A 13,506-nucleotide genomic window follows, 5' to 3' on the forward strand; every position below is an offset into this window, starting at 1 on the left:
CACCGCAGGGCAGGGGGGCAGCCCCGGAGATCCCTCTGTCCCCCTGAAGGCCCGCGAGCCACAGATCCCTGGGAGCGACAGCAGCCATGCTGACGGAGTGCTCCCCAGAGAGGTAACTGTGCAAAGGTCGGGGCTGAGGGATGGGGCTGAGTTTTGTGCCGAAACAGTGCCGGCCCCACCCGGCCTGGGGGAGTGAGGCTGGGAACAGTTTACTCAGGGCTTAGTCACCCCCGATGGCTTTCCTCCCCAAAGGAAAGGAAAGCAGAGCTGAGCCACCTGCTGGCTGGCGTAACAGCACCCATCTCTGAGGGGAGCAGGCGAGATTAGCTGTGCTGCCAGGGGCTTTGCCACCAACTGGGAATTTTTCCGTGGACTTGATCTTGGGAGAGTCCATTGCTACTGGGTTTAGCCCAATGCCTGATGCCTGCCAGTGTCCAGAGACTAAAGCATGGGTTTTCTGGGTGGAAATCAGCTGGGGGTAATGTCTCCTGGAAAGCAGCTAAAATGGGAAGGGTCTGGACAGGGGAGAGCTTGATCCTGTGCCTGAACGTGGGAGCAGGCTGGAGGTGGTACAGGGCAGTGGCTAGGGGCACGGCCTCTGGAGCAGACGGTCTGGGTCAAATCCCAGCTCCATCACTTAGTAGCTGTGTGACCACAGGCCATTTGCTTATCTGGGTCTCAGTCCCATCACCTGTGAAATGGGTCAGTAATATCTACCTCACAGCGCTGCTGTGAGAATCAAACGAGAGAAGTGCTTAGACCAGTGCTTAGCACAGAGTAAGTTCTACATAAGTTTTTTTTTTTTAATCCTGCTATTTCCTAGAAACGTGGTCTCACTGAAGCTCTCCGAGCCTCAGTTTCCCCGTCTGCAACACAGGGAAGAAAAGTTAGCACAAGGGGATTAAATACGTTGCTAGCACATGGTAGGTGCCCAATAAATTGCAGACTCCTTCCCTGTGAAGTGAGCCAAGATTCTGTCCTCGTTAAAACACTGTCTTCCCTCCCTTCGGTTCCTGTGCTTTTTATCCTGCTGCCAGAGGAAGCAGTTTGGACTGAAAAGTCCTGTATTTTCAGGCGCGGAAGGTCTGCATAGCTGCTCCACCCCCCGCGAGACACACTAGATGTGGCTCGTGGGCGCCTGCGTCCCCGCAATGCTCTGTGGATCACGTGGGCGGCGCTCACATATGACCACGCGCTTGGCCGCTGAATCGCCCCTCCACATTTAGGCTCCTTCTGGGGCACCTCCCGGTGTCAGGAGCAGCACTGGCCCTGCAGGATGCTGAGGTTCATGAGACACCATCCTGCCTTGCTCCTTGAGAGACCAAGATGCAAACCTGTAGCAAGGTCATCAGCAAGGTCATCAGCAAGCAGAGAGAGAGGTCCCCAAGCCTATGATGGCCAGTGAGGGACCAACATGCAAGGGCTTTAGGATTCAGGGGAGAAAGAGAAAGAATAGAACAGAATGGGAGGGGCAGAGAAGTCTCCACAGACAAGGACAGACTCCAACTGGTTCCAGAGGAGGAGTTGAGTTTGGATGGGTAGAAAGGCAGGGGCTGAAGCTTCAGGAGGGGAGTGACCTGGGCGTCGTGGGGAGAAGGTAGCTGGTGTGGCAAAATGGGTCATACTGGAGGCGAGGGCTGATTTGGTGATGTGCTGAGACAGAAGATCGGAGGATGAGGAGGACGGCATACTGCTGAGGACCTTCAGTGCCGGGCAAGAGGGTGTACGCTTGTAAGAGTTATAAATTGTCTAGGCGGGGGGCAACACGATCGAAGTAACGTTTTAGGGGATAAACTGGTTCCGTGCATCTGGAGGATTTGCAGGGGCGGGACCAGAGCCTGGAGAGCAGTTCCCACCCACAGTGGCAGAAGCTGACCAGTCCGGCGGCACCCAACGACGCTCTCACCCAGGGCCTCTGGGACCCGCACAGTGACCCTAGGGAGTGAGTGCCACCACTGTCCCCCACCTACAGAAGAGAAAATAGAACAGGGTGGCTCGGGCTGCTCGAGCTGGGAAGTGGCAAAGCCAGGATCCCAAGGCACAGTTGGCTGGGAGGGGCCTCAGGTTGGAACCTCAGACTTTTGTTCGGGGACCCAAAGGGACTTTTTACCCATGAAATAGCCATCGCCTACGAGGGCAACTTTCTTCTGTGGCAGAGGGGGTGAGAGTCTCTTTTTCCTCTGTTCCCTGAGTCGGCAATGATATGGGCCCTAAAGCCCAGGTCTCTGCCTGAGGTGGGTGCTGGGCCCAGGGCAGGAGGCCCAGGGAGGCCACTGCCATGCTCATGGCTGAGGGGGTGGTTCTGGAGAGCAGCACCCTCGGGGGCATCTTCCATGGTGCCCTCTCGGCCCGTGTGCCCAGCCTGCAACCGACTGTTCCCCATTGGGGGAAGCTCAGGCCCAGCTCCAGTTTCTCGGTCCGAGCTTTCCTGCAGAATTGCCTGGTTGATGCTCCCCACGCCTTTAAGGCATCCATAGGATGATTTTCCTTCCTTGTTTTTGTCTTTGAAATTAGGTAATGGTCCGAGCAGGAATCAGAGTAACTTGCATTTGGAAGCAGATGGTATTCCTTCAGCCAGGGGAATCAGCTTAAACACCGGGCTCCCCTCAAAATTTTGACCAGAGTCCCTTCCCTTTGCCTTTCATTCTGCACCTGCCCTCTTGCAACCCTAACACTACCCCTACCCCCACCATGAGGTTGTTGGGCTCCTTTGAGCTCTTTCTACTCACACCCTCTCTGAAGGCTAGGGAAGGAGCAGTTTTGTCTGATGGTAAGATTTGTCCACGAAGTCACATTAGTACTTATTGGTAGCTTTGGATCCAGAGGACTCCAGATGTCCTGGCTTCTAGACTGTAGCGTCTTTCCTCCCCGTTTTGGGTGTCACTGACAGCAGGGGATAAGGGTGGGAGTGTGGGTAGACAGAGCAATGACTGGAATGGTCTTTCTTCTTTTGAATTTCGTTTTACTCATTCTCTTAGGCTGTTAAAAATGACACCCCCGGACAAAAGGATGATGCCTAGCCAGTCTCAAGGTGTATGCCAGTTGCTCTTAAGTGCCAAGTTTAATATTTATCAGCTGTGTGACTTTAGGAAAGTTACTTTACCTCTCTGTGCTTCAGTTTCCTATCTGCAACATAAGGATAATAAGAGTACCTACCTTGTAGTGAGGATTAAATCACTGGCCGTGCGTGTGTGTGTGTGTGTGTGTGTGCAAGCACACCTATCTGTGTCATTTACCATAGTGGCCAAGATGGAGGAAATCTTATAAGTTAGCTATTGTCCAGCCGTGCTCTGAATTCCAAGCTCTCAATGGCTCCTGAGCCAGCAGGTCACTGTTTCTGAAGGTAGATCTAGCGGGTTCCTTGGTGGTAAATGCAAGAATGTTCATCGCAGGCTTGAAAGGATATTTGAGAATCTTCCTGACCCCTTAGCTCTCACCCTTCCAACATGTAGAGAGAGATGGCACCCGATTGGTGGCCGCTTCTTTTAAAATGGCAATCACATAATTAATAATTAAAATCCTTTTACATTTGTCTGGAACTTTGTAGTTCACAGAGTGATTTTACAAACTCACCCATTTGGTCACCAAACAGATCAGGCATACGTTCCTGCCCCCACGTCCCAGTTCTGGGAAGTCAGGAGCTGAGCTGAGAGAGTAGCACAGTGCATTTTCCTTCACGTCATGCTGGCTGTCTTTACCTTCTCCTCTCAACTCTGTTTGCTTTTGCGTCTCTGGTGGGATTTCTCCCTATAAGTACTATGGTGAGTGGTGCTTACTCAGGAGCCCAAATACCTGGATATGAATCTCAGCTCTGTCCTGTACAGCTGTGTTACCTTGGGCAAGACGCTTAACCTCTCTGAGCCTTCTCGTCCTCGCCCGTAACACAGGATACTGTCCGTGCTGGCCTCCTGGGGCTGTGAGGAGAGCACACTGAGAACCGTGTCTGGCACATAGGAGAGCGCTAGGTATGGATGGGCACTGTTACCAACATGCAGTCTTTCCTTCCTCTGCCAAACTGGGGACAGCAGTTGCGGCTGTCCTGTGCTGGGCCCCATCCCCCAGCAGCTTCCTGGAAGGAGCTCAGGAGGTGTTCGGTGGGTGAACTGACAGACTGTAGGCCACATGCTGTAGCAACCTGACCCAACTCTGGTAAATGGCACCCAAGCTGTGTGACACTGAGCAGCTCTCTTCATCTCTCTGAGCCTCCGTTTCCTCTTCTGGAAGTAGAAGTGTGAGCGGGTGAGGGTCACACAAGCCAGGGAGAGCAGAGCAGCAAGCAAAGTATCTGACGTCAGAAGGCACCTAATCCCCATCAGGCTTCCTTTCCCCACTCCTTTCCTCTCCTTGGAGATGCTCAGCGGGGTGACACCATGCTTGAGCACAGGTCTCCGTCAGCCCACGCCAAAAGTCTGCAGTGCTGTTCTCTCGCTGGAAGTGGTGCACACAGGTTGCTCAGGAGCAACCAGAGCTTTCCAGAACCTGAGGCAGGAAGGATGGCGTGGCGGGCAGTGGGAGGCTAGGCAGCTCTGGGGCTGAGGCCACTGCAGTGCTGCCTCGTCCCGTGCAGGGGTGGGGGCAGAGGGGCTGAAATCAGCCTGCACAAGCTCTGCTTCTGCCCAGAGGACAAGGCAGTTTCTAACCTTCCAAAGGCACAGTGTGGGCATGTGGTCACTGGGCCTGGCTGCCCCTTCTCCTTGGTCAGATCCAGTGTCATATCATTGAGATTCTGAAATGATTATGTATGTTATACATATATTTGGGGGTGTTGCATATGAATATGGTGGGAGTGGTGAGGTTATCCTTCTAGAAAGAGTTAGAGGCTATAAGACAGACTCCCAAGGAAGGTTGTGACATTTCTTACTTAAAAAAGACAAAGTACATATTTATCCTGGAGATTTAAAGTACAATTCCCTGAAATGTATTCTATTTGATGTTAGCAGGCTTGAGGGAAAAAGAAGTGTTCTGAGGTCCATTTGGGAATTTCTGAGTTAACCCAAAACAGCTTTCTTTATCTTTACTGCAGGGCTTTCTCTGGGTTGCTAATGGACTCTGTGAATCTCCTGGAAAGGGAATAAAGGGGGCTGCATTTCTCCAGGTATTTGACCATGGAGCTTTTGGGGAAAAGTTTTATTGACCACCTTGCTAGAGGCCGGGGGATGTGCAAGACGACAGCACAAAGCCAATGAGTTCTGTCCTTAAAAACATTTTTTTAAATTAACTAATCTCTACACCCAGTGTGGGGCTCAAACTCACGACCCTGAGATCAAGAGTTGCATGCTCCACCGGGCCCCCCACTCTGTCATTTTGAGTGCTTGCTTTCCTTATAAATCCTCCCAGGTTTTGGCAGCAGGGGGTGGCGGGGCTCTGGAAGAAGTCTCGATTCAGGTGTTGAAAAGCACCATCTTGGATCTGTCAACTGCAGGAATCTCTCAGAGTGGTAGAAGAAGCAGGGGACCATGAACTCACTTCCCCCAAACCCACTGCTGAAGCCATGCGTTCCATGTCCAGCCAGTTTCTGACCTCAGACTCCCCCCTCTGGCTCCAGTCCCAGTGAAGACAGTGAGAGAAGCTACAAAGGTAGAAAAGTAGGTTACCTGCTCCTTAAGTGGTCCAGCCTTTTGGAAGTTCACATCTCCCTTTGTTTGATAAATGATGGTTCAGCCCTCCCCAGGGATTCCCAGTGTCAATCAACAAACATTTATTGAGCACATACTATTGTCTTAGAAGTATAAGACAGGCATTCTTTCGCTTCCAGTTGACAACCTGGTCGGGAAGCGGTGTCAGGAGGTGCTCTGGGGAGAGCGCCCGCTGGCTGCCCGTGGGCCACCAAGAGTACAGCGGGAGGCAAAGTGGGGAGATGGGGCTGAGTAGCCACTGGACACTTGGGGCAGGGCTGGGACAGGGGTCAGCAGGCAGTGCTCACGACACCATCAGCAAGGAGTTATAATAATGTGCCATCCCGGGGGGTTGTGACAAGTAGCTAAGACTGGTGGGGCTAATGCTACATGCTGCACAATTAGGAAGAGCAAGGCTTTGGGGAGGAAGCCCAGGACACCCCCTCTGGCAACTGACTCTCTCTGTTACAAGTTGGATTGGGGGTGATGGAGTCCTTTGTATAATAACTTGATGACAGTCGGCCTTTAACAAAGCAGCTGTATGGTGTGAACATATCGAGGTCCTAAAAGGGGAAGCTCAGTGTCTTGCGTCATGAAGTGAGCTTCATGGAAGAATATCAGGTGGCCTCTCACCAAGCACATCTGCTCTGCCATGCCAGGGTGAAATTAAACTGGAGTGGGGCAGAACTGTGGGGGGGGGGGGGGAAATGCCACAGGCAAGGAATGCCCTCAGTCCCAGAGAGGAGCCAGGGCCCCTTTGAAACACGGACAGTGTTGCCCATGGGTGCTATTTTGTGACTACTTAAAGCAATCTATGGGTTGGTTGAACTTGACCCAGTCAATAGTCACCACCACTGCTAAGGTGTGCGGGAATGGGGGGCGTGGTGGGGGAGGTGAGGGGGTGGGGGTGGGGTGGGGGGAGTTCCTACACTGACTTCTGAACCACACTTCTCTCTAGTGAGTTGCGTAATACTAACACAATGTGCTATTTTCTGTTCAAAACAAATTACAAAATATGCTTGATTATACGTACTTTATGTATCTGTATATAATGAAAGTTTAAGGGATGAGAATTGATCCACAAACTCAGGAAGAGAATTCGTGCATGTTAACAGAAGACTGAGTGACTCTTCATTGGGGAGCGTCTTCCTGTCCCCCCTAGATTTCCAAAAGATCTGGAAACACAGTTCCCAAAGGGAGTCATAACAGGAAGTTGGTTAAAACTTCCACAGTCATGAGATCCTGACCTGGAATTTCCTCGATCAGCTACTGCCATTGCTTGTCTTCGCCACACGGTGGCACTGTTAGCAAATGGTTCTGCCCAGTCCGGCGGCCTGAGCGGAAGGGTTAGCAGTTCTTGGCTGCTGATCAGATCCTGACCAGGCTGCAGATCATTGAGTGTGCACCATCCCACTATGCAGGGTGTCTGAGCTCAGGCAAGGGGGCTCTTCATCAGGTTCCCTGGGGTACAGCTCCTGGTGCTTGACTCAGTCTGATTACATCCCAGTTACCTGCCTTTCCACCAGCAGAGCTCCACGGCCACCCTCCTGAGAATATCCTCAAGGGGGCGCTCCCTTCCCAAGGTTGACCAAGGTGACCTGTGGAACCTCTGTCACCAGAGCAGATGCTCAATCCCAGCACGATTACTCGGATCTGCAGGGGGACATCCCCTCCAACAGGAATCATAATTTAATAAGATACTTGTGTTAGGTCAAAACAAGCTCCTCTGATCTTTTGGTTCAAATGTGAAGCTGCAGGGAGACATCCTGGGAGAAGAGGTGAAGAAGGGTATGGTCATTTAGATTTGTTAGTTTATGAAATTACCAACTGTGGAAACTTGGACCAGTACCTTAACCTTTATGAGCCTCAGGTTCCTCACCTTTAAAACTGGGTGATCTTAGCACTGACCTCACAAGAATGGTGTAGGAGTTAAATGGGACGGTCCATGGAAAGCACGTAACACGGTGCCTCGCACATCACAAATAATAAATAACAGCTAGAATTATCATTACTGTTATTTCACTACAGTGTTTTGTTCACCACTCTATCCCAGCGCCCAGAGTGACCCCTCGTGTACACAAGGGCCCCAGTAAATAAGTGCTGAGTGAACGGTTCTCCTGCCTCTCGGGGATAACCTACCACACTGTGTCCTCGGCTTCTGGTCTGGGGTGGGGGGTTCGATGGCAGAAGAAGAAGAACACAATGCAGTGGCGGGTGTGTCCTCACCTGGGCTCCCGGCCAGGTTACGAGCTCTTTCCTGACAGTAGAGAGAAGTGCCTCAGGGGCCGTAAGGCTGGGAGCTTTCTTGTTTGTCACTTGTTTGAATGGTTTTATGAAAAAAATGGAAACAGTATGTCTGGAACGTAAATAAGTATTGAATATTGAGTCAACACAAATAGATATTAAGCTATATTTGTAAAATTGTCACTAGATATAAATAAATTTCTGACCTCTATCAAATTAAATTTGAATAATTAAATCAAATTTGAATAGACAGGGGTCACGTGGGAGGGTACAGTCTGGATCTCATGTTTTTACCAAAACAGGGCACTGCTAACAAATAATTTTCAGCAGTGTTATGTACCCAACACTGGGCAAGGGGCAGAGAGCATTAGCTAAGAATGAAGGGCCAAGCCCCTGCCCTCTGGTGGCTTACGGTCTGGCTGAAGACTCAGAAGGCACAACCCTGAGAGTCCCTGCTGGGAGCTGCCGAGCTCAGGCAGTCAGCATGGGCGGGAGCTCCCTCAAAGGTTGGCAGGAATGGGGAAAATCAAGAAAGCTATGAAAAGGGTCCCAAGGCCTGTCAGTAGAAGCCAAGGAGAGAGGTCAGGAATGAGCAGAGAGTGACAGGAGGAGACTGGTCCTGATGGAGCTGAGAGACTGTTGGAAAGAGATTTTCTAGAACCTTCCCTCGAAGGCAGCAGGGAGCCCTGAAATGCTGAGCAGGGGAGGGATATGTGAATTTGTCCTGATGTCTGGCGCATTTGCTTCCATTCTTGAGAGCAGATGCAAGTCTCCATGACGCTTAGAATCGCTGTTCATTGTTCCCAGTTTTCATTCAGCAAGGGCAGAGCTAGCTGGCGACAGAGTTGGGACCCAATTAAGGACTAAGATGAGAAAGTGCAGAAGGAGACTCCCCCAGGAATCTGAGTCACCAACCTCCCCCTGTCAGGGAGAGAGCTAGCCCCTTTCTGTCTCATGGAAAGGCCTGGTCCAAGACCTCCTGCTGCCCCATCTCTCCCCGTGTGGGTGCAGCTCGCTCAGTCACTCCATCTTCCATGAGGAGGACGATGATAGAGTAGTGTGACAGGGGCTAAGATGGCATTTGTAGGACACTGGGGACACACACAAGTGGGGAGAACAGGGCCTGAGAGAATTCCTGGAGGAAATGACACCCAGGCTGAATCCGCTAACCACATGGGATGAGGGTTGTAAATTCGACGCGGGCCACTTATTTCTGAGGTAGCAGCTTCCTAGAGCCTGGGAAAGGCTGAGTGTAACCGAGCCCGACCCTGACAAGCCCAACTTGCTGCCTAGCCCTCCGGCCGGTTATTCAACGAGCATTTGTGCTGCATCTGCTACAGGCCAGGAGCTGGCCGGGCTCTGGGCACACAGAGGTGAGAGAATAGACACTTCCGTTAAGTGCCGCAAGGAGAAGCCCAGGACGGGGTGGGAGGGTGCAGCCTGGATCCACGGGCACGGGGCACAGAAGGCTTTGGTGTTGCCGCTCCGCTGGGCAGAGGGCTGTGAAAGTCCCAGCAACACCCAAGTCGCTCGGAATCGGATTCACTTCCTTCAGGAAAGAGTTACCCCCCTTGGTGGACTTGTGGTGGCCACTGTGCTAGTTCAATAAGCAGTCTTTGAGCCCTTAGATGGAAGGCCCTGGAAGGTATCCCTCCCAAGACCTGATCCCCACTCTCAAAGGAAATGACATCATCAGGTCCCCCCTTTTTTTAAGTTTTAATTTAAATTCCAGTTAGTTAACATACAGTGTAATGCTAGTTGCAGGTGTACAATATAGTAATTCGACACTTCCGTACAGTGCAAGGTGCTCATCACAAGTGCTCTCCTTAATCCCCATCACCTGTTTCCCCCATCGCCCCACCCCCTTCCCTCTGGTAACCAGCAGTTCGTTCTCTGTAGTTAAGAGTCTCTTTCTTGGTTTGCCTCTCTCTCTCTTTTTTCCCCTTTGCTCATTTGTTTTGTTTCTTAAATTCTACATGAGTGAAATCATATGGTATTTGTCTTTCTCTGACTTAGTTTGCTTAGCGTTATACTCTCTAGCTCCATCTGTGTTGTTGCAAATGGCAAGACTTCATTCTTTTTTATGGCTGAGTAATACTCCATTATATATGTGTGTGTGTGTGTATATATATATACACACATCATGTCTTCTTTTTTTTTTTTTAAAGAATAGGTATTAATTCTTTTTTTTTTAAGATTTTATTTATTTATTTGAGAGAGAATGAGAGACAGAGAGCATGAGAGGGAGGAGGGTCAGAGGGAGAAGCAGACTCCCTGCCGAGCAGGGAGCCCGATGCGGGACTCGATCCCGGGACTCCAGGATCATGACCTGAGCCGAAGGCAGTCGCTTAACCAACTGAGCCACCCAGGCGTCCCACACATCATGTCTTCTTAATCCATTCATCTATCAATGACACTTTCCATAATTTGGCTACTGTAGAGAATGCTGCTATAAACATCGGGGTGCATGAATCCCTTTGAATTCGTATTTTTGTGTCATTTAGGTAAATAGCTAGTAGTGCAATTGCTAAATCATAGGGTCATTGGGCGCTTTTTATAAGCCAGGCCCAGGAGGTGTTTTTTGGCGTATTTTTTCTCATTTGATTCTCACATATTATTATTAATCTCCTGTGAGGGATGTTGAATTATCTCCATATGTGGAAACCAGGATGCAGAGAGGCCCCCAACCATGAAAGGATGAACACAGGTTTGAACCCAGCTCTGCCCCTATCCTCCTCCTCCTCAGCAGCCACACTGCCTTGGCTGGGGATGCTTATGATCCCCCTGGAGGGTGGGGGTGGGGGTGACACAGAAGAGCCCATAATACAATTCCTAATTGATATGTTCACTCTCCTCTTCTTTAGAAACATTACCCTGAGCTGAGCGGGCACACTTCTCACAGCAGCCGCCGTTGTGAGGCCCCGGGCGGCGGGGGGATCCCCAAGGCCGTGAGGAAGAATAACCGGGCACCCGTGGCCCCAAGTATGAAGTCCCAGGGTTAGTGCCCGTGGGAGGTGCCCATGCTGGGCTCAGGAGGAGCCGGGGTGCTGAGGCCTGCTGCCCTGCCCATGGGCGCCACGGAAGAAGGCAGGGGTCCCCGGAGTTCTGCGGCACCACGGCTGGATCGGAGAGGGAACCGCTGAGCCTCTGCCAGGAGCCACACTAAGGCCACAGCAATGACTCCTGTCAGGGAGATCTCGGAGGCCACCCCAGAGGGCCAAGAGGAGCCCTAACCCATCCTGGTACCCCGGGGCCGCTGCTGGCGATGTGACTCGTCCCTGTGGTCGGGACCGCGCAGAGCCCAGGCAGGGCCGATTCGGGGAGGGTCTGCCTCTGGGTGCAGCTCCACGCGGCACCATGAACAATAACTTCTGCCGGGCCCTGGTGGACCGGCGGCCCCTGGCGCCCCCCAGCTGCATGCAGCTGGGCGTCGTGCCCGCTCCGCGCCGGGCGCCCTTGCCCCCCGCCGAGCCCCTGCGCGACGTGCCCCTGCTGCTGTACCCGGGCCCGGCCGAGCCCCAGTACTACGATGCCTACGCGGGCGTGTTCCCCTACGTGCCCTTCGCCGGTGCCTTCGGGGTGTACGACTACCCCTTCGAGCCCGCCTTCATCCAGAAGCGCAACGAGCGCGAGCGGCAGCGGGTCAAGTGCGTCAACGAGGGCTACGCGCGCCTCCGCGGCCACCTCCCGGGCGCGCTGGCCGAGAAGCGGCTCAGCAAGGTGGAGACCCTGCGCGCCGCCATCCGCTACATCAAGCACCTGCAGGAGCTGCTGAGCGCGGCCCCCGACGGCGCGCCGCCCGCCGCCTCCCCGCCCGGCTGCCGCGGCGACTGCGGGCCACGGGCGCCCGCCTCCCTGGTGCCCGACTCGTCCGAGTCCTCCTGCTTCTCCTCCTCGCCGTTCTTTGAGTCTGAAGAATCCAGCCACTGATCGGGACCGGGGCTGGTGGTGGTGGTGGTGGTGGGAGGGGGGGGACCCGCCAGGGCCGTCCCACTCCCGACAGCAGCCCGGGGACTGCCGGGTCACCCGCGGTGCGGCTCAGGCCCCTGGCGTTTGCGGGTCCGCGGCCCTCGGGTGTCTGCGACGCCGTCCCTCCGCCACCGCCACCACCGACCTCATTCCTTCCAGCTTGGGGCAGAGGTGCAGGGAGGGGGAGAGAGGGGCACCGCAGAGACCGGAGGAGCCCCGTCGGTGCAGTGAGGGCGCAGGGCCTGGGGAAGTTCGGGTGCGCGCCGCGCCCGCTCCAGGCCGCAGGAGGGTAACCCAGCACGGCCCTCCCTTGGGTCGGCCTCCCGCTCGGCTTCAGCCCCGCGCTGCGGAAAGTCGGAGCTCAGCTCCCGGTTGTGCACCACCCGCTGTGGTGGCCCTCTCCGACCTCGACCTCCGTCGCCACGGGTGCAGCCCTGTGTCTGCGACTCCCCAGGAGGCCGGCCGGGCTTTGGTTGGGATGAGCCATGCCCTTGCTGTCCACGAGATGGCCTCAAATCCCAGCGTCCACTTTGGGAGCTTGCTTGCCACCCCGCCTCCCACCCCACCCCACCCCACCCCGCCGCCCACCCCACCCCACCCACCCCCGGAGGAAAGGAGGCCAGACTGCGGCTTGCACTCCGCCCAGATCAGACTTGGGAAGGGGCCATGTGCGTGCCTTGGTGGCGCACTCCGGCTTCCTCCATGGAGGGCGATTACCCACCCCCACCCCTGGCCCCCAGGGTGGCCTTTTCATCCTTTTTCCCCCAGGTTGCTTGAGGACTGCGTTTTCCCCCCTCAGACTGTATCCCTCTGTGGGCAATGGGACCATATGGCGCTGTGTTTGTACCAAGAAGCTAAATAAAAGATTTGTTGAGTTGTGTGATTGCAGATCGTTGTCTCCCTCACTTCGCTGGTGCCCCTTTGTCACTCGCACCTGCAGCTCGGAACACTTACTGGGTGCCGTGTCGGGGCTGTTCTGTTAGCTCTGCATTCAACTAACTGTATTTACAGAGAGCTCAGTGTATCCCAGGGACAGCGTCAGGGAGGGGCCAGAGTCCCAGGCAGGAGACACAACCCTCGTACAGTTAGGCGCTGGAGGGGTGGAGGGAGGAGGGTACAAAGCACAGTGACTACACGCGGTGCCTGAAGTGCGCGCGTTCGAGGTTCTTCTGAGGGAGCCTGTCACCCCGTGTGGAGGAGTTAGCCTTCCCCGACGGGGTGCGCACGTGGTGGCGAGGTCTGGCCTGACAGCTAGCCACAGGTTCTGAGATGGACGGGGCTGTGGTGTAGATGTGCCGGACTAGGCCACCCAGCACCTTTACGGAGGGTGCCGTGGGATTGGGAGCAGGGGGAAGGTCATCTTGGCACAAGGGAGCCCGGCCGCAGTTTGGGGCTCCATATCGTAGGTTACCCCCTTCCTGAGCGCTCTGTTGCCCCAGCCTCGAAGGCTTCCATCCTGTCCCCCACTGAGCCCATCCCAGGCCTGTGCGAAAGTTCCTTCCGCCACCCCCTACCAACCTCCTCAGGGACATATTGGGATGTCACTGGCTGGGCTGGGAAGGAATGACAGCTGCCTGGCCTCAGGAGCTCAGGCCAGGCAAGCAGGGAGCCAGTGGAGGCTAATTTTACTTGCTGGGAGCAGGGAGAGTAATCCTCCTGCCCCCGCCCCCTGGCTGGC

General features: G+C 54.1%; 1 protein-coding gene across 1 annotated transcript; it reads left to right on the plus strand.

The window, feature by feature from the left end:
- Positions 1 to 11,216: 11,216 nt before the first annotated feature.
- ASCL5 (achaete-scute family bHLH transcription factor 5) lies at positions 11,217 to 11,789 on the plus strand. The gene has a single exon (XM_032422227.1). The coding sequence runs from the start codon at positions 11,217 to 11,219 to the stop codon at positions 11,787 to 11,789; it is 573 nt and encodes a 190-aa protein (XP_032278118.1).
- Positions 11,790 to 13,506: the final 1,717 nt, after the last annotated feature.

Source organism: Phoca vitulina, unplaced genomic scaffold (assembly GCF_004348235.1).
Source record: "Phoca vitulina isolate PV1807 unplaced genomic scaffold, GSC_HSeal_1.0 scaffold26, whole genome shotgun sequence".
Lineage (NCBI taxonomy): Eukaryota > Metazoa > Chordata > Mammalia > Carnivora > Phocidae > Phoca > Phoca vitulina.